The 27,359-nt window shown below is 44.4% G+C and overlaps 1 protein-coding gene across 1 annotated transcript in view; it reads left to right on the forward strand.

Annotated features, from left to right (window-relative positions):
- Positions 1-12,908: 12,908 nt before the first annotated feature.
- LOC105999669 (ataxin-7-like protein 1) overlaps positions 12,909-27,359 on the forward strand; it is a 66,994-nt gene continuing 52,543 nt past the window's right edge. The window contains exons 1-2 of the mRNA XM_013034742.1: positions 12,909-13,025; positions 25,690-25,915. Of these exons, the coding sequence (XP_012890196.1) occupies positions 25,707-25,915 (209 nt within the window). The 5' untranslated portion in view covers positions 12,909-13,025; positions 25,690-25,706. The remainder of the gene's footprint in view (positions 13,026-25,689; positions 25,916-27,359) is intronic.

Here is a 27,359-nt window from a genome sequence, read left to right on the forward strand (position 1 = left end):
GCCAACATCTCCATATCCTTCAAGGTGGTAATCTGTTTCTTTTGTTATTTAATTCTTGTTACCGAAGTTGCTCTGGGACTTGCCTAAACAGTTAACAAAACACTCTCACGGGGCAGTAGGCAGCCCTTTCGCTTTCTGTGCTTGCTGTTCTTGGCGCTGGGTCAGTTCTATGAACTTCTGGTGTCCAACTGGTAGGACCTGAAACTCTGTGTTTAACAAGTGCCTGTAGTCAAAACAGTTGGCGTGTGCTAGTGAGGGAAGCTGGTATTGACTGCAGCTGGTCAGCTGCCGGGTTGTGCACCGTGCAGAATATCGAATCACGTTGCTCTGTTTTGGGGCTGGGCTTTTGTTGCCGTTCCCCGTTGTTGCGGGATTTTTTTGTTGTTGTTGTTGTTTTTGTTTTTCCTTTCTTTCTTTCTTTCTGCGATGGCATCGTGCTAATGTGGATCACTTCAGGTTCCAAAAGTACAACATGTTTACAGTCGTCGTAGCATCAGATTAACTTGGCAGCCTGAGTTTCTCTGTAAGTGGTTTTAGTTTACATTTCTTCTTCTAACAGGATGTTTTGCATAATTTTGCTGGTCCTGGGTTATTTATAGACTTTTTTTTTTAAAGAAACGGGGAATGCATGAGAGTTTCTGTTCCAACTGTGGAAAATGAAATCTGCTTCTGCACTTAAACAAATGAGTGTGCAGCACAAAGTTATTATCGCTCTTGAAAATTAATTTCTCTGAGCGGTCACTTGAGAACATTCCATAGTGTGTTGCCCTGGTGCTGATGGCAGATAGCCTGACGGTTGTCAGTAGGATGGTGTTGTTTTCCTTCGGTCAGTCACCAGTGAAGTAAAATGAAAGTGATGATGCCATTTCCCCTGGGACGCTGGGAGAGGGAGGATGCAGTGATTGGGGTATTGTTTCAAACCTCCAAACTGACTTCTCAATGATTGTTTTTGTCAAACTTGCAGGATCAGTTGTCATCTGGGCCACCCACAGCCTGCCCAGGAATGGGTCTTGGGGGAGGTGACAAAGAATGACTTCGGGGAATCTAGTAGATTGTAAAGTTTGTCTCCACCAAAATTGACCTTATTACTGGAGATGTTGATAATGTTTGCAGCATTGATCATAGATCGCCGGATGGCATGCCAGCTATTGCGAGATCCCTGTGAGTATCTGGCCTGGTGGCACCATCTTTGAGAGCCCCTTATCTATTTGAATGAGCACTAAAACTGGGCACCTAAGAAAATGCCAGGCCAGAATTAGCACTCTATAAAAGGGTTTCCCATAATATTTACCAGAATGGTTGGCTAAAAATTGCTCTGCTTTGCCCACTGAATGGCTGCATAATTAAATCAGCCTTGATAGCATACCTTGAGCACCTCCTGTCTCCAAGGCTGCTGTTCGTGGAATTTGCATGGGTAAGTAGTAAGTTCATCAGCATAATGAGTGTGGAGTCCCAGTGTAATGGTCCAGGAGAATGTTGTAAATGAGACACTTCATTGTGGCTTGGGTTAAATATTTTAAACCAAACAAATCGAAAAGGAGGAGAGAAAGCCCTAAGCATCCTTTAGACCTTCCTGGAAGGCCTACATGGGAGGCAACATGCTTTAATCTCCAAAGAGGGTTCCACACAGACAGGAGGGGGAAGTCTCAAACCCCCTCACCCCAATTCAAATGAGAATGGAAATTTTCGAAGTAGTAAATGTGACCTTTAGGCTGGTGCTTGGCGTAGTTATAGCTACTTGAGTGCTGCCAAGTGCAAATTTCTTTTTCTCCTCCATGTTTCTCTCATCTGTATAAAAGTGTGATTTTTTTTGTCTCCACTAACCTTGCAGAGAAACATAATAAGGCTGGCTTGCGTTGGTCTTTTCCCATTTAGAGAATGCCTATGCATTCACACATCAGCTCACAGAACTGGTGGCAAAACTAGTCAAGTCCTTTGGTCCCAACAGAAAAAGGCTGAAGATAAGGCCTGGCTCACACACAGAGCTAGGGAGCTGGAAGTCAGGCCTGACATTGTCCATCTGAGCCTCAAGCAGAACTGACTGCAATGCCCTGGCAATCCCCTGCAATGCCAAATTAAGCTGCCTCACATCATCTCTGTGGTGGGGACCCCTTTTCTTCCCCTTGACTTTCCCTTCAGGTTGATATGGGTATTTGAGGCCCATATTTTGAAAGCTTCGGGTTTGAAGTGTGTGTTAGTTCTGTGCATCTTAATGATTATCATGAGGCTCCCACCTCACCATGCAAATAACCATATAGTCTGAGTCAATCAAGAGACATGAAGGGAGCATGACTGCTTACCTTGCTTTTGCAGTTGGAAGAGATGACAGTGGATACTGGAATGTTTCCCATTCATTCTCCTTAGACTTTTGCCTTTAAATTGGCCAGCCTTGAGAAGTGACAGGTGCCTCTCAGCTGTCCTAAAGCAGGTCACCTAAGTCTGTCAATATCCTCCTTCCTCGCTTTCATTCCTCCTACTGGGAGACAGCTCAATGATGAGTCTGCTGTTTGATTGTAATTGATCCCATGTCTAGCCCCTTAATAGCACGGAGCAGTTAAGTCTGCCTCCTTTCCTTGCCCCAGGCAAGTGGTTTTACCTACCCCACATTCACTGGGAAGCCAAGGGTGACAGGTCCAAGATCCCTGGAAGGTTTAGGCCATCCAGACAGAATGTGGAGATGGGGTGAATTCCCAGCCAAAGATAGCATTGTGCCTGATGTTGCAGTGGGATCATCAGACCCATATACTAGTTAGTGGGATGTTCTGGACCTGGCATGTAGTCACATTGTTTCAGGCTAGCTACTTCAACTACTGCATGTCAGTGCATAGACTCCGGACTGAGCAAGGCTTGCTATTTGTCAGGATCAGAAGGTTGCCCTCACCTTGGCCTTACTACACTTCAGATGGAGAAGGACAGTGCAGTTGAGCTGCCTTCATATTAGAGGTTAGAAGGCCTCTTTTCTCCAAACTATGTTCTTTCTCTATGATACGTAAATGTGAGTAGCTTTCAGATACTGAGTTCATTTGCTAGGGCAGTCACACTAAAACAGCCCAAGTTTAGCTAGGCACTGGTGACTCACATCTGTAATCCTAGCTACTCAGGAGGTTAAGATCTGAATATTGAGGTTCAAAGCCAGCCCAGGCTGGAAATTCTGTAAGACTCTTATCTCCAAGTAACCACCAAAAAAGACCAAAGTGCAGCTGTGGCTCAAGTGGTAAACTGTTAGCCTTGAGTAAAAGACACTCAGCTCCCAGGGCCTCAGCTTAAACCCTGGGACCCATGTGCACACACGAACACACACACAAAGTTTATTTTCTCATTGTTCTTGCAAATCAAAAGTTCAAGATTAAGATACTGGCAGGGTTGAGGGCTCTCTTTAGCTTCCAAATGGTCACTTTCTTGCTCCCTCCTCATATGGTTGTCTTCTGTATACTCCTGTTCTTGGTACCTCCTTCTTTCAGGACACCAGTGATCAAGACCCCATCCTAATGGCCTCTTCTTTATCCCCTCTTCAAAGACTTTCATCTCTAAATATATTAGAACTTCAACCCATGAATTAAGGGAAAGGATACAGATCAGCCCATAGCACTAATCAGCTAAGGCTGGTCCTGTCTCAGCTCTGTGAAATAGCAACATCCAAAGGCTGCAGTAACCACACGGTATAGAAATTCACCAGGGATACATATTTTAGGGTTCATTTCCCTAACATCAACTTATCTGACCTTTTCTGCTTGACTCAGACATATACTAGTTATTGCAGATATACAAGTCGTTATGTCAAAAACGAACTTTACAACTTTGGTGAGGGGGGAGGAAGGTTGAGTAGATGGTGGGGGGAAGATGGGATGGGAAGGGGAAACAAAGGAGGAGGCTACAATGCTTGATAAGAAATGTACTCATTATCTTGCCCATGTAATTGTTTTGTTTGTTTGTTTGTTTTTGGCTGGTTGTGGGGCCTGAACTCTGGGCCTGGGCGCTGTCCCTCAGCTCTTCAGCTCAAGGCTAGCACTCTACCACTTGAGCCACAGCGCCGCTTGCGGCTTTTTCTGCATATGTGGTGCTGAGGAATCAAACCCAGTTGCCCATGTAATTGTAACCCCTCTGTACAGTATTTTCACAATTAAAAAAAAAAAAAAGAAAAGAAATTCACCAGGGAGTTTGTTCCCTAGTCTAGAAGTTTACAGAACAAGGCACCGTCTCTGTGTGACTGCATAGTCAAAGGAGAAAACATGAGGGAAAGATAGGAATATGTTTTAAAGTCATACAAGGGAAGTGGCCAGCAGGGAGTTCTGAGTTAACAGTTAACTTTCATGTGTTCTGTGATAGTTTTTAGGGACTCCAGCAGCCTGCCTGGTTTGAGGGATGCTATTGTAGAGGCAGTTAAAGAAGGGCAACTTGTGGACATTAGGCTCCAAAAATGGTTGCCTTCCCTTCCTGGTTTGTTCCTCCCAACACCTTTCTGGGCAAACTCACTGATCTGTTAATACATTCATTGGCAGAATGGTCTTCGTGTCTTGCCAACCATTACATATATGTATGTTTGTTTTTATAATCTGCCCTTAGGTTCCCTGGAAGTTGGGAAACCAGCCTTCAATGTATAAACTCCTTTGTATCAGTCATTGCCTCCCATCTTAACCCTGAAGTTTTCCCAGGGACGTATGGTTCTCCTTTTATTTTTTTCATTTTTTTGTGTGTGTGTTTAGTCATTCAGGGGCTTGAACTCAGGGCCTGGGCACTGTCCCCAAGCTCTCCTTGGGCTAGCATTCTATCATTTTGAACCACCGTGCCCCTTCCATTTTTCTGTTGGTTAATTGGGGGTAAGAGTCTCATGGACTTTGCTGCCCCAGGTTGGCTTTGATCTTTGATCCTCAGATCTCAGCCTTCTGAGTAGCCAGGATTACAGGCCTTGAACCACCAGCACCCAACCACATGCAGCTCTCATGTTATGGGGATATTTTGACCCTGAGATGCTGCTGGGAGCCAAGGTGGCCTCTGGAAGCCCTTTGCAAAATGTTTCCAAGATCTTTTCTTAGTGAAGATCATTTTTTCCCTGTGAACACAAACATCCTCAGCTGAGAAGATAGGGTTTCTGACTTTGAAAATGTCACAGCCCAAAGCTTGAATGCTCAAGGGCCTGCCTTGAGAATATCATAGCCCAAAGCTGGTGTTCTTAGAAACCACTATCCAGGATGGAAGCCTAGGATTCTTTTGGGGCTAAGTCACAGGGAGAGATAAAAGCCCTTCACCACCTTCCAGTCCCTGCTGTAGATTACTCTGGTCCTGATCTCAACAAGTGGTGAAGGGACAGCGTGTTCCTGAGGACTGAGGAGCCTCTTTACCCGTGTGGGGAAGAAGACCCATTCCTTTCTTTATACGCCGTATTCTGCTCTGGCTTGAAATGAGAGAGGAGAGGAGGCTGTTGCCAGAAATGGAGATAGAAATCTGTTCCGTTGCTGTTGTCCACCCAGCTGCCTTGTGTTGAAAGCCATGTTGCTTCTGGCAGCCTGAACACACCTGTAGGTTCCTCTTTGGCTTACCAGGCAGGTTTTTAAATGCTGATGGAAATGGCAACTTTGAGTTACTTGTAAGTTACCTAACACTAATCATAGCACTGCTCTTTCATGTTTACATAACCTGCTCCACTTTTCAGCTTTGTTTTGCCTCTCCCATCAACCCAGGGGACCATGGGAATTGTGGAGGGAGGCTCCAGCTGTTGAGGCCAAGGTTCCTGTTGATTTCAGCTGCCTAATGTCTGCAGTGGGCCAAGAAGAAGAAGAGTAGATGGGAACATGGAGAACCATTTTTGATTGTCAGTATTATTATATTTCCTATCAATAGTAACAAAGGCAACGTTTGATTGTTCACCATGTGTAGTGCCCTGTTCAGTGTGTTTTACACTTCACCAAGGGGGCTATCATTTAGCTCAACTTGTCAAAGTCACCCAGGGGACACCTACAGAAAATAGATGAGGGACATACTTGCCCTGTATGGCAAGAGGTTTGGTATAGCCACACCTCAGGGGTGATACCACAAGTCTCTGTGCACACTTGGGCCTGTCCACTTCCTTTCTGTGAACGAAGATTACAGTAAATGAAATTTGTAAGAAGAGTGGCAGTTATGATAGACTTAGTAAGGTCCCAGGTGGAAGATTTGGGAGGGAAAATGGGTACATTTGGACCAATGTCCAGAATGATCCCCACAGGCTAGAGCAGTAGACTGAATCCAATGTAGTGACATTTTTAAAGGATCCCTGTGGATCTACATAACTTGTAGCAAAATGTGTGAAACAGAACTTAGAGGTGAGGTAGCTGGAAGAAATAAAACATCTAGACTGATCTCCCATTAATAGGAGAATGATGTCCAGAATAAACAGCGGGGAGCTAACCAAGCCCATGTGTTATACACTCTCTTCTAGATTCCAATTTGAGGAAAACAGAATCATACAGAGTCAAAGTCAGGAGTGGAGACAATCTTTTGTGAATAATGGCTTTAAAAGACACTTGTGAAGCTAGGTCACTGATGGCTCATACTTGTAATCCTAGCTCTCAGGAGGCTGAGATCTGAGGATCATGCTTCAAAGCCAGCCAGGAGAGGAAAGTCCATGATATTCTTACCTCCAGTTAACCACCAGAAAACCAGAAGTGGCACTGTGGCTGAAAGTGGTAGAGTGCTAGCCTTGAACAAAAGAACTCAGAGATAGTACCCAGGCCCGGAGTTCAAGCTCCATGGCTAACAAAAAAGTAGGGCAATTGTGGGTGTTTAGCCTGGAGAAAGAGGTTTAGGGGGACATCTGTATAGTGAAGTGTCCTGTAGAAGAGGCTCATGAGGAAACCACAGGGTGGGAATGGGATTAATATGTGGTCACACTGAAGCTGTATCCCTGCACCATTAGGTGTCTCTGCCCTGAAGAGCACCACCACATGGAGCCTAGAGAAACCAAGGCTAAGCCTGCCAAGGGTGTTGGGAAGAGGGCCAACAGAAGTTTCTTCTCACCTGTTGACTCTGTCAGTCCCAATTTCCAGGTCTAAGATCTGGATCCTTGGAGACTGGTGATCTCTTTGATGGAAGTGGAGACTGTATCAGGGATGATAGGACTGGCTGAAGGCAAGTGTACCCCAGGATCCCATCTCTAAATAGTTCATGGAACCTGCCTGAGGTGCATGCATGTATGTGCATGAGTGAGTGGTGTGGTGGTAACATTATTGTTTGCACTGGGATTTACTTTATCAAGTAAAAACATTAATAAAATATAGCAACCACCTGTCATCATTATCAATATAAAACCAAAGGTGATCCTTACATGGGAATTAAGAAGGGCACAGATTGGAAGCAGTATGTGGTGGGAGGGGTAGGGGGGGTGTTCTTGTTATTTAAGACGAACTAGCACTTCATGGATCCAAATCAGCAGTGTGTTTGGGAGTTGCTGTGGTAAGAATACCTATTTGCTGTTTCCCGCTGGTCACCTTAATTACCCTCACTTAAAGAAACTGCCTTCTTTATGTGGCTCCAAGCAGAGTTTTGAAAGTAACTCTTGGTTATCTTAAAACTGATTTTTCTGTTTCTGGATTATCTTGGACCTTACTTTCTTCAGAGTTATATTATTATTATTAATTATTGAGATGAAATTTACAGTAGCCTATAATTAGCTCTGTGTGTGTGTGTGTGTGTGTGTGTGTGTGTGTGTGTGTGTGTGTGTGTGTGGTGGAGCTTGAATTTAGGGGCTGGGTACTATTTCTTTGTTTTTTTTAAATTCAAGGCTAGTACTCTGCCACTTGAGCTATAGCTACACATCCAACTTTTTGGTGGTTAATTGGAGAGAAGAGTCTCATAGACTTCCCTGCCTGGGCTAGCTTTGAACTGCAAGCCTTAGATCTTAGCCTCCTGAATAGCTACGATTACAAGCTTGAGCCACCAGTGCCCAGCAAATCGCCATTTGAAACTGAACAATTCATTAGCATTAAATATATTTGTAATGTTGTGCAACCAGTTCTATCTAAATTCCAAGAGATTTCTTCACTCCAAATTAATGACCTCATGCCCATGAGCAGTTATACCCTTTTCCTGCTACCACAGCGCCTGCCAACTATATTGCACATAGATGGAATCAGACAGTCTATATGACCTGTGGTGCATGACTTCCTTTGGTTAATATCATGTTTCTGAGGAATCTCAAAACATTATATGATAGAATCTCATCCCATTCTGTGTTGTGGCCATATATCACACTTTTTTCTTTTTTTTTTTTTTGTCGGTCGTGGGGCTTGAACTCTGGGCCTGGGCGCTGTCCCTCAGCTCTTCAGCTCAAGGTGAGCACTCTACCACTTGAGCTACAGTGCCACTTCCGGTTTTCTGGTGGTTTATTGGAGATAGGAGTCTCACGGGTTTCTCCTGCCGGGGCTGGCTTTGAACCGTGATCCTCAGATCTCAGCCTCCTGAGTTGCTAGGATTACAGGCGTGAGCCACCAGCGCCCGGCTCACACTTTTTTCTATGACTGAACAGTACTCCATAGTGCTATACCACAGATGTGTTTCCCCCATACCCCATTCATGGACATTTGTTTAGATGCTTACACCTTTTGGTTTGGGTGTGTAGTGCTGCTCTACACCCTTGTGTACCAGGATTTGTTTAGTACTTGTTTTTATCTCAGTATATACCTCGGAGTAGAATGACTGGGATCAGGATAATTCTGTGTGTGTTTTTATTTGTGTGTGTCCCAATCCTGGGGCTTGAACTCAGGGCCTAGCATTCTATCACTTGAGCTACAACTCCCATTCTGGCTTTTTGCTAGTTAATTAGAGATAAGACTCTAGACTTTCCTGCCCAGGCTGGCTTTGAACCACACAATCCTAGGATAAGTCTCCTGAGTAGTTTCCCAGGCATGAGATACCAGCACCCCACGGACTCTTTAATTAAAGAAAAAGTTCAATTGTGATAAAATACCCTTTACATAAAGTTTACCATCTGAACTATTTTTAGAGTACAGTTCAATGGCATGAAGCGTATTCACACTGTTATGCAATAGCTACCATCCATCTCCAGAACACTCTATCCTGCAAAACTGAGACACTGAACCTGTTAATAAATAACTCCTCTCTCCTTCCCCTAACTGCTGGCAGCCACGATTCCATCTGTACATGAATGCGACTACTCTAGGTGCTTCACATCAGTGGAATCTTGCAAGCAGTATTTATCTTTTTATGACTGACTAATTTCATTTAGAATAATGTCCTTACAATTCATCCATGCTTTAGCATGTGTCAGAATTTCCATCATTTTGAAGGATGATTCACACACACACACACACACACACACATACACATACACATACAAACACGCACATTTTGTTTATTTGTTCATCCATCAATGGATGGTTGAATTGGTTCCATCCTTTGCTTATTTTGAATGATGCTTATTATGTTCATACTCTCTTTGAAATCCTGCTTTTAAATCTTGTGGGTATATACCCAGAAGTGCACTTGCCAGATCATATCCTAATTCTGTTTTTGTTTTTTGTTTGTTTTTTTGTCCTGGTATCTGGGTTTGAACTCAGGGTACTTGCTTGCTTGGCTGGGGCTCTGCTGGCTTTTCTTCATTATTTTGGAAATGTTGTCTTATAGACTTTTCTGCTGCCTTGACTAGCTCCAGCCTGAACCTCTGGATCTCAGTCTTCTGAGTAGTTAGAGTTATATGTGTGAGCCATCTGTACCCAGCTCAGTAGTTCCTGGGATGGGGGGGAAAGGGCCATATGCTGGGGCTTGAACTCAGGGCCTGGGCACTGTCTCATAGCTTTTTCACTCTAAGTTGGCACTCTTAAGCCATAGTTCTGCTTTTAGCTTCTTTAGTGCTTAATTGAAGATTAGAGTCTCACAGACTTTCTTGCCCCAGATGGCTTTGAACCATGATCCTCAGATCTCAGCATCTTGAGTAGCTAAGGTTGCAGGCGTGAGCCATTGGCACCCAGCTATTTTCAATATTTTGAGGAACAAATTATTGTAAAGGTGATGTACAGAGGGATTACAGTTACATAAGTCAGATAAAGACTACATTTCATTTTGGACAGTGTCACCCATTCCCAGTAGCTGTATAGTTCATTTTCAAGATTCCCAGTAGCAATGCACAAGGGTTAAATATTCTCCACATCCTAACTCTTGCTCTTTTCATTTAACCATTTTTTGTTAGCATACATTAGTGTATGGGGCAGTACATTATGATATCTCCACACACCTATACATGGAATATAACATATCTCTATCAACCTCTCCTCCCTCGTCACTGTCCCTTATCCAACTCCCCTTCTTAAAGCTGTTTCAACAGGTTTCACTTGTACTATTTTCATACATGTAAATCAACTGCTTTGGCCCTATCCACCTTCATTCACCCTCCATTCTCCCACTGCTATCCAGCCCCCAGCAGAGCCTGTCACTCATCCTTTAAAAAAAAAATAGCCTTCCTAGTGTGCATAAAGTGGTCCTTGTGGTTTTGATTTGAATTTCCCTAATGACTAATGAGGAAGAGTGTCTTTTCATATGCTTTTGTTAGTCATTTGTATAACATCTTTGGGAAAATGTCTATTCAAGTCCTTTGCACATGTTTGAATTGGGCTGCCCCTGCCTGTTTTTGTATTTAGTTATGCTTCTAAACTTGCTGCTCCTCAAAGATGAGAGCATGCATTTTACATCTTATTATCTTAAGCCACCTGTTGGCTGAGAACTTGGGCCACGTGGTTATAATGTGGGCCCTGAGGTGAGGAGAGAGAACAGGACTGTGGAGGGCTGGGCTGAGCTCCAGAAGGGCTGGAGTGGAGTGCTTATGGAGAGCTGGCCCCTGGAGAAGCTTCCCTCTCTACCCCACAGGTCCTCTTGGAGCATCAGCACAGGTACTAGGAAAGGTATTGACTCTTGTTTCTGCAAAGACTCAAGCTCCTAGACCTCAAGACCTGCCCTTTCATCTGTGTTTCTGCTTAGCATTGCAACAGTCCCCTGGGAGGGGGGAATGTGCTTAGGACCTGCCAACCTAAGATCTAGAGAACAGGGCTCCCAGCCCAACCCTTGGGAGCATTCTATCTCCAGCCAGAGTTGCATGCAAATGACCCAGAAAACAGTCTGAGATGGGTGGGCAGGTGGCTCATATCTCACTGTCCACACTGATTCTATTCCAGGAAATGAGTGGTATAGACCCACAAACTGACCCCCCTTTTAGAAATTGATTAATTCCCCCTAATTCTGGGAAGAAGCTCTCTCTGCTAGAGCAGAAAAGAAAGCCAAGAACCCAGAGATCCAAAATCATTCTGTCCCTGAATAATTCTCCCAGAGACTTGCTGAGTCTAGCTTTGGTTACACTGTCAAGAAAGGGATGGGGGGGCGGGGGGAGCTGCCTTACACAAGCCAGCAGGCTGCCTGGTTTACGGAGAATCATTTGAGATGATCCCACCTCCCCTGGGTCTGAGATTCTCTGGGAGAGTTAACGCCAGAGATTTGCTTTTACATTTAGTTTTTCCTTACCAAAAAAAAGGCGGGGGAGGGGCACATACAATTCATATAAACACCAGATTTTACAAAATAATGTTGAATGAAACACAGGAGCTGTTTTGCTATTGTTACTGTTCTGTTTGTGGTACTGGGGATCAGGGCCTGGGTTCCACTACTGAGCGACACTTTTTTTTTGGGGGGGGGGTCAGTCTTGGGGCTTGTACTCTGGGCCTGGGCGCTGTCCCTGCACTCTTCAGCTCAAGGCGACTGCTCTACCGCTTGAGCCACAGCATCACTTCCGGTTTTCTAGTGGTTAACTGGAGATAAGAGTCTCACGGACTTTTCCGCCTGGGCTGGCTTTGAACCATGATCCTCAGATCTCAGCCTCCTCAGTAGCTAGGATTACAAGTGTGAGCCATCAGTGCCTGGCCTGAGCAACACTTCTAACCCCATTTTTTCTCTTATCAATTAAGATGAAACTCATGTAGCAAGTTTAACCATTTCAAAGATACAGGGCTGGAGGTGTAGCTCCGTGGTAGAGCATATGCTTTGTATGCAAACGACCCTAGGTTTGATTCTATCACCAAAAATTTTAAAAATTACACAATTCAATGGCATTTACATTCACTTTATTGTGTAATCATCGCCCCCAAGAGGGACTCTATACCACTAAACAGTTTCTTCCTAGCCAACCCCTGACAACTGCTAATCTGCTTTCTGTCTCACTGGATGTATGTATTCTGCATATTCCATGTATATGAAATCATAGGTAGCTATCTGTGAACTATAGGACCTACCCACCCACCCCTACCCCCATCTGCTGTCTTGCCATAATCAGGAAATAAACTTTCTAGATATCTAGAATGCATAGGAACTCCCTACTGAAATCAGTAGTGAAAATATCCCACAAAAGGATTTTACCTCTGCAGTCTCTCCAAAGCATAGTATAGGGTACTGAAGTAAGGTGCTGCCCCTCAGGATGGATGGGCAGACCCAGGTGGAAGAGGGAGCAGAGAAACCAGAGGCATCTTCAGGGCACCCAGGACCCAGGCAGAGGCAGTAACAGCTTTAAGAGCCAGATCCCACTCAGCTAGAGTGTGACCACCATGCTGGGGGCTGCCAGGGGTCGTCCAGTCCCCCCACCCTCCACACATACAGTGCCAGCTCTCGTGAGCATCTAGGAAGCCCTGCCTCTAACTGCATCTCCTGTGTGTGTGTGTGTGTGTGTGTGTGTGTGTGTGTGTGTGTGTGTGTGTGTGTGTGTGTGTAGAGAGAGAGAGAGACAGAGAGAGAGAGAGAGAGAGAGAGAGCGCAGTTCAGGAAAACCCAAGTTCATCTGCCAAACTCTGGATACACCCCTGACTGTTCCGGGCTTTTCTTTCTGCCTTTCCTTAATCTCATCTGGGCGTGCTCTCTTAAAGGGGAAGTGGTGCGTTCTGACTGGCCAGGGCCCGCAGCCAGGAGCCAGGAAACGTCTACTAGCACGAGTGGCCTTGCCCAGCATGTCGCTGGCTCAGCCTCCTTATCCAAACAGCAAAGCTGCCTCCCTGGGATGTGTAAGTGTGAGCGCAGGGCACGGTCACCACCCAGGGTGGCGTGGGGCTGGGCACAGGTCACGGAAGACAGAGCCTGGCAGGCCGAGCACGCTGGCAACCCAGGATGCCTGTGCTGAGATGAGCTTTAGCGTAGACAAGGCCCCTGGTCTGGGGGCAGGAGCAGGAGCAGGGACAGGATTGAGGCGTGCAGCGGGGTGAGCAGCTGCGTCGCAGAGTCAGGAGTAGGAGGCTGGGTTGAGGACCAGGCTATTTTGGACAGCCCTTCTGGAGGAATAAGCATCGGGTCTGGGAAAGAGGGGAGTGGAAATTTTTATCATACACCTTTCAGAGCTGTGGGAAGCCAGCTCTAATGAACCCTACCAACTCACCACCCCCACTTTGCAGTATTTATGTGCAGTTCAAGTGATAGATACTTTAGGCCTTTCTAGACTCAGTAATTGTTATTTCTTTGTCATCTTTCTATGTATTCTGTGTTGAGACATGTTTCAGGTGATTTCTATTCCATTGCACAAATGGCTTGAAACTTCTTTCTTTTCTATTTGTGGGTGGGGAAGGGGGGTTCCAGTGTGACATCGTGAGCCCAGAGTAAACCTGGGCTCTGAGTAAACCACGGTAGCTGGCTCACTAGTGGACTGGCTGGCTCACTGGGATGATTGGCAGTGAGTTTGGCCTGGTTTCTAACTAGAGCTTTGTTTCCTGTGTGCCCATAGAGGAATAAAGAGGAAAACTCACACACACACACGCTCGCACATGCATGCACACACTTCCTCACTAAATACCACAAGTGAGAGAGTGACAGTAGGAAGATAGAGCTTTGGGATGTTTGAGGGCCCCATTCTACCCTGGACTTTTGTTTGTATGCAAGTGATAGTTTATCTTAAACTATACACAAAGTTTTATTTTCACTAAAATAACTCAAGCTTTTTTCCTCCAAAAGAAGAGAATGGAAAGGGGGGGCGGGGGAATGTGTGTGTGTGTGTGCACACGCATATGTTGACAGACACAACCACACCCTGCTTCAAGACAACTTCCTGTTTGCCACTGCCAACTGCCATTCTAAGGAGAACAGAAATGGTTCCGTTAGTGGCTGCTGCAGGACCACGACAGCCTGTGCGGTGAGTGGCTCTGAGTGACACTGAGCGTAGCCTGAGGGAAGACTTTGTCCTGTCTATGGAGTAGGGCTCCTGTACTATCTGAATTGGAGGTTGATAGAAATAAAGTTTTGATGGCATCTCCTCCTCAGCCTGTATTCCTCAAATAGTGCACTCCTGTAAGGTTCTTATAAATGGAAAATTTTTAATCCAGGTTCAGGGAAAAGGCTATGAGCTCTCTACGTAGGAAAGCTACAACCTGTGATTTAAATGGGGGGGAAAAAGGAGCCTACCTGTTCGTGTACTCTATGTGAAGTAACTAGGATGAGTTGACAGTTCAGTAGTCATCTCTTAACACTCTTTATTTGCCAATAAACGTAGTAAGGGCTGGTTAGCATGTGACCTTTTGCTAAATGCCAGAGATATCAGATGAACAGAATACCTGCCCTTAAGGTGTGTCCAGGCATAGATCACATAGGCCAGGGAAGCAGCAGTAATAGGATGTGACATGCTGAGAAGGTGCCGTGGGGGTTCCTGCCCAATTGTAACTATCACGTCATTGCTTGTCATTGACTTTTTTTTGCAGATCGGAAGACTGGAGTTCAGGGGTTAAGTTACTTGCTCAACTCAGAGCTAATAAGTGACAGAGCTGGGATTTGAGCCCAGATCTTTCTGATTCCAGAGACAGTGGTGTTTGGTCCATAGTTCCAGTGATTCCCAAAGCTACTAGAGCATGAAAATCACCTTAGAACCTGCTTTTAAAATGCAGATTTGAAGCTGGTATCGATGGCTCACACCTGTAATCCTAGCTACTCACAAGGCTGAGATCTGAGGATCATCACGGTTCAAAGCCAGCCTGAGCAGGAAAAGTCCATGAGACTCTTATCTCAATTAACCACCAGAAAACCAGAAGTAGAGCTGTAGCTCAAGTGGCACAGCACTAACCTTGAGCAAGAAGAGCTCAGGGACAGACTCCAGTGCCTGAGTTAGGTCCCACAACTGACAAAAAAAGATAGATGGATGGATGGATGGATGGATAGATAGGTAGGTAGGTAGGTGGATGGATGGATAGATAGATAGATAGACAGACAGACAGACAGACAGACAGACAGACAGACAGACAGACAGACAGACAGACAGACAGATAGATAGATAGATAGATAGATCGAGGGGCCTAGCTCTTCTATCACAGAAGAACAGGAGCACCAGTTGCCCTCTGAATCTTGATATGAAACCTGCAACTTCCTTTGCTTCCTACCACCAGGATTCCCCTCTGTGGGCCATAGAAGGCATGCCCTGTGATGGATAAGGCTTTTATGTGTGTAGGCAAGGTGTTTGGGTAAGGGCCACTAGTGGTCACACAAGACAGTCTTGGGAAGTCTGAGTCCAGCATGTATGTGTGCCAGTCCTGAAGGTTGAACTCAGGACCCGGGGTGGTGTCCCTGAGCATTTTTGCTCAAGGCTAATAATGCTTTACCACTTGAGCCACAGTTTTACTTCTGGCTTGTTAGTGGTTAGAGATAAGAGTCTCTCAGACTTTCCTGACTGAGTTGGCTTCAAACCCCAATCCTCAGATCTCAGCCTCCTGAGTAGATTACATGTGTGAGCCACCCATGTAGCCATGCTATTTAATATCTTTTCCTGTTTTATTTTGTTTTGTGTTGGTTTTGTGTCAGTAGCGGGGTGTGAGCTCAGAGCCGTATACTTTGCTCAGCTTTTGCACTTACAACTGGTACTCTACCACTTGAGTCATGCCTCAAGTCCAGTTTTTTGCCCAGCTTTGTTCCAATGTATTTAGCATTAGGAATTCCACTTTATGTACTTTTTCCACAAAGATACCGTAGCCCAAGCCTCCCAGTGTCCCTGGGGTGGAGATCATGTCAGCTATACCATCTTAAGTTTGGTTCCAACAGTTTACCTGAAAGCTGGAAGCCACCAATTTTCACCAAAGCCATGGCTCCTCCTGTTAACACTACTATTACATGTACAAATTCTGTTTGACAGTTGCTGGGTGGGATTACACCCATGGAGAATGTCAATTTCTTGCAGGTAGAGGTTCATGTTAGATCCACCAGGGTAGGGGATAGAGACTCAGGAGAGCAGCTGAAGTACTGGAAAGCTTAGTGTTTTTCAGAGGATCACAGCTCTGGCTGGAGGTGGAGGGATTCAGGGAGGCGTGGATGTCCTCCCTTCTGGGCCTCCAGGCAGAGCTGCCTTCAGAGAGCCCTGTCTGTTCTTCAGCCATTCAGAATGACTAATTCAGTGGTCAGCCAGGGATGTGGAGGGTACTGGTCCCCACCTTGAGGGAACACTCTGATTATGATGGTCCAGCAATGACAGTGTCTTACACCCCATGCTCCATATTCCAGGGCCTGGCATAAGGGAGTTACCTAGGAAATGCTTTTTGCAAAATGAGTGAATGAATGAAGAGGTTTAACTTGTGTTTCTCTTTCCTTCCTATCTTATATTTATACCTGTTTCCTCTCCTTTGCCCTTTCTGTTTAAAGAGTACTTTGGTACTTTTTCAGTCTGTCTCTTTCTTTTTTCCTTGTGTGGCCTTAAGTGGCTTAAACAAAAACAGAGCCTATTAAGCCATCTATCATATATCTTTCCTTCTTTTTCCTCATCTTCATATTTTATGTTAAGTGTTTTAAGAAAGTAAAGATTGATATTTCCGTCGTATTTGTGATATTTTACATTTTCCTGTGGCCTTGGGTATGCTATTTCACTTACACATTTCCTTAGATTGAGATCACCCTCATATCTGTCATTTTCGATTGTCTTATTCTAGATTATTCAAGTTGTTTGTAGTATTTTTATTACCATAAACATTGCTGCTGAGAATATCTTTGAACTTTTCTTTTGATTTATTTCCTTACGGTCTTTTTGTTTGTTTGTTTGTTTTAACTAACATTACCCATTACCAGATCAAAGGTTATAAATGCTTTTTAGTTCCTGTTATTATCATCAGGGTGCTCTCCAGGAAAAAAATATATATAATCCTTTAAAAAGCCCCCCTTCCTGGGCCATATGTACATGTGCTTGTTTCTTGTGGGTTTGCCTTTTAGCTAGACTGTCCGTCTAGGTCATCCCTAGAGGCTGATAGAAATGTTTCAGGTCCTGGAAAAATCCCTGGGACTCCCCAGGTCCTACTCAACCATGGCTGGTGCCAGGAATTTGCACCTTAATATAAACCACCAATAGAAGGACAGGTGGGAGGAGGATTGCTACCAAGATAAGAGGATCATACATTATCAGACTGTGCAGATATGTCCCAGGGCAGCTCTGAAAATGGAAAATGCTTTCTTCAGACCCACCAGGGAACTTGCCTTTCTAAAGTGTAGCAGAAAGGAACATCCAAGACAGAGTGGCCTAGTGAGAAGAGCGTTGACTTTGGGGCCAGGCAAGCCTGGGCTATCCTTCCTTCCAGCTGCAGAAGGCTATGTTCCTTCCTTCCAGCTGCAGAAGATTATGTTACCTTGGTCTTGTTTCATAATCTTTTTTCCCCCGAATTTCCAAATGCATTAGTATCTTTTAAAAGTCTTCATTCTTTAAAAAAAAAAATTGTGGGCTGGAAATGTTGCTTAGTGGTAGAGTGCTTGCCTCAATACATGAAGCCCTGGGTTTGATTCCCCAGTGCCACATAAACAGAAAGCTGGAAGTAACGCTGTGGCTCAAGTGGTAGAGTGCTAGCCTTGAGCAAAAGAAGCTCAGGGACAGTGTCCAGGTCCTGAGTTTAAGCCCCAGGACTAGGAAAAAATTAAAAATTTTTGTTAATATAGAGGTGATGTACAGAGGGATTACAGTTACATAAGTCAGGTAATGAGTACATTTCTTTGTGGATAATATCACCCTTTCCTCCCTCTCTCCTACTTTTTTCCTCCTGTCCCCATTACAAAGTATACAGTTCATTTTCAACCTAGTGTCTAGTGAGTACCACTGCTGCAATTGTTCACCCTTTATCCCTCCATTTCTATATCCCTCTTACCCACAAAAAAACAGATAAACAAGAGAACAAGACAAAAAGAAAAGAAAACTACAATGAAGGAAAAAAAGCTCTTGTTTGTTTCATGATCTTGCTAAGCTTTGCTTTCTCCCACTGTAATAATCGCAACCCATTTTGCACAGTTGATGGGTAGATTATGCAAGCTGGCAAGCAGAAAGTAGCTTGTGCAGTGCCTGATACACAGTAGGCACTCAAGAAATGCTCCATAAATGGGCATAGGGTGACCAGATGGCTGAGAAACTAACCTGAAGCCCAGGGTTCGGGGACCTGAGCTGGTAGGAGCAGTGCAAGCCACTTGTCTACACTGCCATTTGCACTACCAGATATAGCTGGTTTTGTCCAGCAGTAGATAGTGGGTAAGAGTATAAGCCAGTTGGTGAGAAACAGCTTATTCTTTGAGGAATATTTCCCCAATTTCTCAAGTCCCAATGTCTTTTAAGGAGATACTCTAGTCTGAACCAGGGGAGGAGGGAAAGAAGCACTTCAGAAAATCTCACAGGCAAGCCTGGTACAAGAAATGCCTGGCTCTGCCTGCCATTCCTTTCCTGCCTCCGTCCCTTGGTTTGCCTGTCTTTATTTCCCCCTTGCTGCTGTAAGCTAATTCAGTGTGCCCTCCCTCCAACCACTACGGTGCTCTATTGAGTGCCTGGCTATGCATATAGGGGAGACTACTGCCCAGATTCTAGCCACTGTGAACAACTTGTGACTTTGAGCACATTTATCCAAATGAACTCTGCTTCTATTTCCCCCTAAAGGAATGCCTGCCTGCCTTACAGAGCAGTTGCAAGGCACACCTAGCATGGCACACATGCTCTGCCTCCTCCCCTTCCCATTCCAGTTTGCTTTCGGAGCAAGGCCCCTGAGAATTCAGGGTCCTTCCTGGGACGCAGCTTGATGTCAGCTGCTAAACCAGATAGGATCTACCAATGAGATAGAACCTAGCTAATGACTTGTCAAGCACCTGCCCACTGGATGGGGACTGAACAAGACTCAGCACTGTCAAATGAGTAGGCCAAGTACTGGCTCCATCCCAAGGTTGCTTATACAGCTGTGACAGGCCACGGGCAACTGGTGCTCAGAGTCTACGAGGAAGGCCTGGGTCCCTCAAAAACCATATTGGAAAATTCCCAACCAAGTTCTTTCTAAAAATGGTTCCAGGAGTCACACTGGATGTCTGCAGCCGACTCAGCCATTCAGGAGGCGTCTGTGCTGAGGATGAAATACAGGGCATTGATGCTCTGAGCATGAAAACATCTCAGTGAATAAATGCAGGGGAAAGAGAAGGGTCTAGTGAAGCGGAACAGCCTGAGAACTGCGTTTTTCTTACAAGAGGCAGGGAGAGAATTGTGAAGACAGCAGGACTCTCTCTCCTAACAGACTTAGAATGTGGGGAGCTGGTGCTTGCAAGCCCCCTGTTTAGTCAGTGCCAGGATTGCCCCCAGGAGTAGCACCAGAGGTATAGGCAGTACAGGGTGAAGTAAGTGGTCTTGAAAGAGGCGACTTGGTGAGCCTTGGCCTGGACTTCCTACCGTAGAAATAAAGTACAAGGGTTTGGGTCATTGTATCTTTGGTCCTGGGACTTGATTGAGGTATTAGATTGGGGTCTCAGGCTGCTTCATGGGGTTATTGACTGACACTTTCTTTCCTTTCTGTAGGGGAGTCAGGTACTTTACTAAAATGCCATAGTGGGAAGGAGCTCCACAAAGCGCTCTTCTAGATTCTCTTTGTCAGTAGCTATGTCTTCCAAGATCAAGGTGGGAGAGCTCAGAATGAAGACATAGTTTCTGAAGACATCCCTATATCTAGTATTGCCCAGCTTGGCAACAAACTTCTGTCTATAAGCCTCAGTTTCTCCATCTGTGGAATAGAAAGACTAACATATTATCTCTTAAGGAGTTACAGGAATTAAATGCTATAAAGTAAATCAAGTGTATAGCAGAGAATATAGCTAAGAACACAGAAAACTCTTCATTGAAGCCTGGTACCAGTGGCTCATGCCTGTAATCCTAGCTACTCAGGAGGCTGAGATCTGAAGGTTGTGGTTTAAAGTAAGCCTGGGCAGGACAGTTTGTGAGACTCTTATCTCCAAATAACCACCAAAAAGCCAGAAATGGAGCTGTGTCTCAGGTGGCAGAACACTAGGCTTTAGCAAAAATAAAAAATAAAAAGATCAGGGACAGTGCTCAGTCCCTGAGTTCAAAAGATGTTGTACAGAGGGATTACGGTTACATGAGTAAGATAATGAGTACATTTCTTGACTAATCTTAATGAACTTTTATTACTGGTGGCTAACAGACAGAATGGGGAAGATAGGTCCAGAGATCTGACATCATTCACTAAGATTGTTCTTAATGTGTTGATAATTAAATCTATGTGGCATTCTAATTGTGATTTTCTGGTTTCTCTTAAGTGGGTGAGTGGTTCTTATATTTAACATTAGCACAAAAGTTTATTTGGGCTTTCTATCACATGGGCAGAAAATAAATTGTATAGCAAGAGTTAGGAGATATTGAAGACTTTCACTTTAAAATAATTCTAAATCATTTTATAAATAAACTAGCTTTTAAAAATCCCAGGCAGCAAGAAAATAACACATTAATGACTGAATATTACCTGTTTAAAATAGCAAGTAAGTGGGAATTAGACATGTATACATAGAATAATGTTGTTTGAGAAAGAATAGCCCAAAATACCAATTGATTAATTTTGTTAATATAGTCATGAACATTTACAAAGATTGGGGAAAATTTAGAGGGAAATGCCTCTTTTTCTAGTTTTAAAAATACTTTTAATACTGACTAATATGACATATAAACTCTGGACATGACAAATGGAATTAAAATAATTGTAGATATCTACCAAAGGTAGATACTTGACGAATGCATGAGAGAAAAGATTGAACCCAAAGTATGCCAGTGCTTACGTCAGAATGATTGTAATACACATCTGAAAAGCTTAACCCAGAGAAATTCATCAATACAGCAATGTTTTTGTTTTGTTTTGTTGTGGATTTTGTTTTGTTCCAGTCCTGAGTCTTGAACTCAGGGACTGAACACTGTCCTTAAGGACAATGGCTAGCACTCTACCACTTGAGCCACAGCTCTTATTTCCAAATATTGGGTGGTTAACTGGCGATAAGAGTTTCACAGACTTCCCTGCATATGCTGGCTTTAAATCACAGTCCCCAGATCTCAGCCTCCTGAATATCTAGGATTACAGACATAAACTACCAACACCCAGCTTCACAGCAATATTGTTGTTTTGTTTTTAAGAAGAAATGAAAAACCCTGCCATCTCTCATCACCAGCCATCCTCACTCTCCACCCATTGTGTAAGTCATTAACAAACAGGTGCCTTGCATACTCGAGAACCAGGTTGCATAGGAATGGAGTGTCTTTCTGTAAAATCTGCCACTTTGCCCTAGGACGTCAGTTCTGCCATTTCAAAAGCTTAGCTGCTGATTATCCCAAGTGAGGCTCTGATCACCAACCCTATTAGTTCCACCACTTTGAATTCTTTCACAGCCTTTCTCACCTGCACCAGTAGGAGGCAAGCTTGTTCCAATGGGTCAGAGAAGAGAAATGCTGACCTCTTCTTGAGAGTCCTTAAGATAGTACTAGATTCAATTCAATCAGAACAAGAAGTTTCACAAGTAGGAAATATTGCTTTGGGCTATGGCAGTACAAAAATCACACATTATGCCAGCACCGGTGGCTCACGCCTGTAATCCTAACTACTCAGGAGGCTGAGATCTGAGGATCACGATTGAAAGCCAGCCCGGGCAGGAAAGTCTGTGAGACTCTTATCTCCAATAAACCACTAGAAAACCAGAAGTAGCGCTGTGGCTCAAGCGGTAGAGCACTTGCCTTGAGCTGAAGAGCACAGGGACAGCACCCAAGCCTAGAGTTCAAGCCCCACAACCAACAAAAAAAAAAAAAATTTTTAAAAAATCACACATTATACAACTCCTCCTTCCCCCGAAATAAAAAATCCATTCAGGGCAGAGGACCATGTTCATGATTTAACGAATATTTTCATAAGGCAAGTTGTTTTTTCACTTGGCCCTTTAAGAAGGATTTATGAGGATAAAATATAAAATCCAAGAAAAAAAAAAGCAGAGATGTGTTGGTCAGAATCATGAACCAGAATTTTCTGGAAAGATGTTTTTAAAATCCCAGTCCAGGCCGGCACCAGTGACTCACTTCTGTAATCCTAGCTACTTAGGAAGCTGAGATCTGAGGATTGACATTCAGAGCCAACCTGGACAGAAAAATCCATAAGACTCTTATCTCCAATTAACCACCAAAAAAGAAGTAGATGTATGACTCAAGTGGTAGAGCACAGCTTGAGTGAAAATGCTAAAGGAGGGTACCCAATCCTGAGTTCAAGCTCCAATATAAGCGTGTACACGCACACACACACACAAACACACACACACATCTCTAGTCCATCCTTCTTTATGATTTTGTGATTTCATTTTTATTTACTGGAATGATTTTTAACCCCTAGTTTAGCAAAATAAAGTTCATCTTTGTTATTGAGGCTGCTGAGTAATATTTCTATATACCCTAACCAGCTCTGAGCAGGTAATAGCAGGTGAGGGAAGTCTCCCTCAAAAATCTGAGAGGTGTGATTAAAAAAAAATCAGTCATTCTGTAGAATCAGAAAGTTCTGCCAAAATAAATACAACAACAACAACAAAAATTTTGAAGAGCAGTCTCAACCACCGGATAGCTTTTGTCTTTTAGGTTTGGTAACCTTATCTCAAAAAAGAGATCAGACAAGTTTGTTTTCTTTTTCTTTTTTTCTGATACCAAGAGTTTAAACTCAGGGCCTTTGCTTGCTTGGCTGACACTCTACTACTTGAGCCATGCCTCCAGCCCTGCTTTTTCTGATTATTTGGAGATGGGGATGGAAAAGTGTCAATCAGATGGATGTGTATTCTGGGCTGGCCTTGAACCATGATCCTACAGATCCCAGGCTCTTTAGTAGCTAGGATTACAGGTGTGAGCCACTAGTTCCTGGCAAACTACTGGTTGATTTTTTTAAGACCCAGTTTGAACCTTCAGTGATTCTTCATTTCCTAGTTTTCTGGTTTCAAATCTTTTTTTTTTCCAGTCCTAGGGCTTGAACTCAGGGCCCAGGGAGCTTCTTTTGCTCAAGGATGACACTCTACCACTTGAGCCACAGCACCCTTCTGGCCTTTTCTGTTTATATGGTACTAAGGAATCGAACCCAGAGCTTCATGCATGCTACTCAATAACTCTACCACTAAGCCACATTCCAAGTCCCTGGTTTCAAATCTTGTTCGTAGTATACTCTACTTCCTATCTCCGAGAAGTAGCTGGGCTCATGCCCAAGACCCCATTCCTTAAGTAGCCATTGCCTTGACCTTGGTACAGACCTTAGCAGTCCCCTGGCTTCTTTGGGTCTCTTTTAGCCACTCAGCTGTGAGAAGGATGGCATCACCTAGCGGCTGTCTGGCTCACAGGGATTGTAAAACATCAGTCCAATTTTACAAAGGATGAATTCGTCCAAGGAAGAACCTGCCCAAGTGAAATATTTTAATGCTTCAGTTGTAATTATTGCTATAATATCCAGGCAGCATGAGGAATGAGAGGAGAAGGGAACAGATATATGCACCTCTTGTATTCATGGTAATAGAGTGGGAAGAAGCCTTTAGAAGCCACTTATGGACCCATTTCATTGGGACATGGAAACCTCGAAGGCTTAAGTGGTGAGCTCAGGGTTATCCACCTTACCATATGGGATTGCAGGAGCTGATCCCAGTTCTCCTAGCTCTCAGCCATGAATTCTCTACACCATCCAAACTGGCTCTTGGTGGGATAGCTTCTGGGAACTAAGCATATATGCAAGGTCTACTCTGAGTCAATGAAGAAAAAAATCACTCCATAAGGTACTTCTGGGGAAACAGTATATGAACACTGAGTAGGGAGAAATATCCAACCATCAGATGGTCCTAAAAAATTCACTCCCTCCACTCAATTCTGATTTCATCTCAAGTCTAGAATCTGTCTGCTTTGAGACAGCCTGGCAGACCATTAGTATGAGAGCATTGAGGAACCCTCAAACTCCTCTCACTGATAGTCAGGGGTGCTTTGGCTTCCTTCTACCAGGTCAGGTGCCAGATATAGCATTCAGAAACATCTGACCAAGGAGAAAAGCCTGAGACCACTCTGGGCTACAGAAAGAATATGATCTGCCATCCTCACCTCTCATCTTTTCCATTATCACAGTCCATCCAGATGTGTGATCTCTTGTTCTTGCCTCAGGGCATCTATTATAATTTCATTTATTTCCTCAATGCATATTAATTGAGCACTCATTATATTCAAGGCACAAGAGAGCCTGACAGGACTAGAGACTTCAGGAAATATCTTTTTAGGTTTAGAGATTCTTTGCTATATACATGTGCAGTTTGGGGGTATTATCAAGGTACATTTTTTTCTGGGGTCCTTAGCTTTTATCTAATCTGTTACCTGAAAACAATTTAGAATCACCCTGACAGTGAATACTAGAAAGAGGGAGGAAGACTAACCAAGAGGATGATGGGAAAAGATGAACATGGTTGAAATAGATTGTTTGCAACTATGAAAATAGAACAATGAAATCTGTTGATTGTTTAGGGAAGAGTGGTAGAAGGGAAAGGAGTGATAGAGGGTTTGAGATTGATTGGAATATATTGTAAAAACGTGGAAATGTAAGAATGAATACACCTTCCCATGATTAATCTAATTTTTTTTAAACCACCATGCAGGGTGTTTGCTAGGACTTCACTTCACGCAATTGCTGACCTGATCACTCTCTCCCTCTGCCCATTGTGTCAGCTTGTTGGGAGCTGATGGGATATGAACAAGTCTACCCAGAGCCCTGGAATTTTCTGTAGAATGCCAGGAAGCTGTGCTTAGCCATGCGTTCATATCTGTGGATTCTAACTCTGGTATTGATGTCTTCTCCTGTGTGTTAGGCCCTGAATTTCAGTGGGTCCTAGAAAAGACACAAGGGGCATTTGTCAATAGATGATCCCCTCAGTCCTAGGAAGGGACGCAGACTGAGCCACTTTTTAGCTCTCAAGGACCTTCCAGTCCTGTGTGTCCCTCTGATCCATGTGCTCCTTTTGTAGAGAGAGGGGCTGGTTAGAGAGTTCCCCATGTGTTGTTCTGTGATTCCTGTAACTGCTCACTCACTGCCCTGGACAACCTATGGCCTCTGATGAGCTGTCTGCAGGGTAACACTAGGTCTGTACTATCCCACCATGTCATGTGACAGCTGATTAGCACATTGCTACTCCTGTGGAAGTGGTTTGGCAAAACAGCAGTAATACCTCCCATGAGTAACTTTGGATTAATTTAGCAGATTATTTGATACAGAAACTGAGAATGTAATCATTGCTAGTTGGTGGACCAAGAGGCAGTATCAAGACAAACCATCATTAGAACTGAGGTGTTGGGATGCCCCGGGCAAAAAGAGCACTGCTGTGTACCTGCACTGTGTACAAGCACACGCCATGGATGCTGGACTGAGTTCTGTTCCTTCTCCCCTGTAGAGAGAAGACACGGTTCAATGTGCAGACCTTCTCCCTGTCCAGCATCTCCGGCCTCCAATTCCAGGACATCAGTAGTAGCACAGGTGAAAACAAAAGCCTGTCTCAGCGGCCATAACTCTGCCAGCAGCACCTCAAAGCCATTCAAAACGCCCAAAGACAATCTTCTTACCTCCAGCAGCAAACAGCACACAGTCTTTCCCGCAAAAGGATCAAGGGACAAACCATGGTGAGTGTCAGCGGCTGGCGGCCAGCAGCTGTCTGTCCCTGCTGCCTGTCCCTGTCACCATGGGAAACAGTGTTTACACTCTGGCTTTGTTCCTGGGCATCATGTCTAGGAATCTGGGAGACCAAGGAAAGAACCCAGAATGATGCATGAGAAAGCTAAATATGAGCGGGAGCGTGGGACTTTAAAAGTGCCGTGTGCCTGACAAGGGGGGATGTTTCTGCTTTTGAGAGCTGAGCCAAGTTGTATCTAAGAAAAGGGAAACAACGCACTAGTCCTCAGTTAGCCAGTTACCTCTCAATTTTCCGCCCCAGTGAAGAGCAACTGGTGTAAATAATGGAAAGCATAGACAGTCCGCCCAGCCAGGAGCCAGCCAGAGATGCTGCTCCAGCCCTGGAAGCAGAGACAGCCCTACCCCCACGCCCAGGGCCTCAGCTCCCAGCTCCTGGGGCTCACCTAGCTTTCTGGGAGCTGGCCACAGAGGAGAGGCAAAACCAGAGGTCACTCCTTTGATGTGGAAGTAGAAAGGTGCTGTCAGACTGACTGTTTTCATCCATTTTTAAAATCTGTCTTTACCAGAAAGTAAGAAAAGCTTCCTTGTGGGATGGACAGATAAGAAAGCAAACTGAACTGAGCGAGTATCTGGAGTGCTATCAGTACTCACTGTGGGGCACTTAGGACTGGCTGTGACAGCACCTCCAGCCTTATCTTTCAGGCTCTCTAAGGCAGAGGAGGGACAAGTGTAGACTCTGTCTACTTTCTATGTTTAAAAAGGAACAGTTTTAATTAATTGAAGTGATGCTAGTTCATTATACTGACTCCCAACCTAGGGAAGCTACGGAATAAAAGCATCCAACAATGGGGTAGCAAATCACGATACCTGAGTAAAACAGCTAAATTGTACTGAATATGTGGGAGAGTCTCTGGACAGTATAGAGAGGTTAGACATGAGTGTAGGAAAAGAGACTTCCTCGAGAAGTAACTGGGCCTCATGGGGTACCTTCTTCGTTCTCTAAAGATAGTGGGGTCTCAAATCTAACCTGTAGGAGGTCGGAGCTATTTAGAGAAGACCCAGCCTAAGGCTAACAACCTGTGGGCAACATGAGTCTCCTAGGCCTTGCTCTGCAATCCCTCATGTCATTGGCCTGGGAGAGCTGAGATTTTTGCCACGTTGAATGGTGTCATGACATAAGCACAGGCTCTGGAATCCCTGTCTGGATACGGATTTCTGCTGAGTGATCTTGATGTGCCTTTACGTCCTCCCCTGCAAAATGGGCTAAAATAGCTCTCCCCCATGGGACTGCTGTGAAGAGCAAGTGAGCTACTTTTTCTTTTTTTCTTTTTTGTCAGTTATGGGGCTTGAACTCAGGGTGCTGTTCCTGAACTCATTTGCTCAAGGCTGGCATTCTACCACTTTGAGCCACTGTTATACTTCCAGTTTTCTGGT

The sequence above is a fragment of the Dipodomys ordii genome, unplaced genomic scaffold (genome assembly GCF_000151885.1).
Source record: "Dipodomys ordii isolate 6190 unplaced genomic scaffold, Dord_2.0 Scaffold195, whole genome shotgun sequence".
Lineage (NCBI taxonomy): Eukaryota > Metazoa > Chordata > Mammalia > Rodentia > Heteromyidae > Dipodomys > Dipodomys ordii.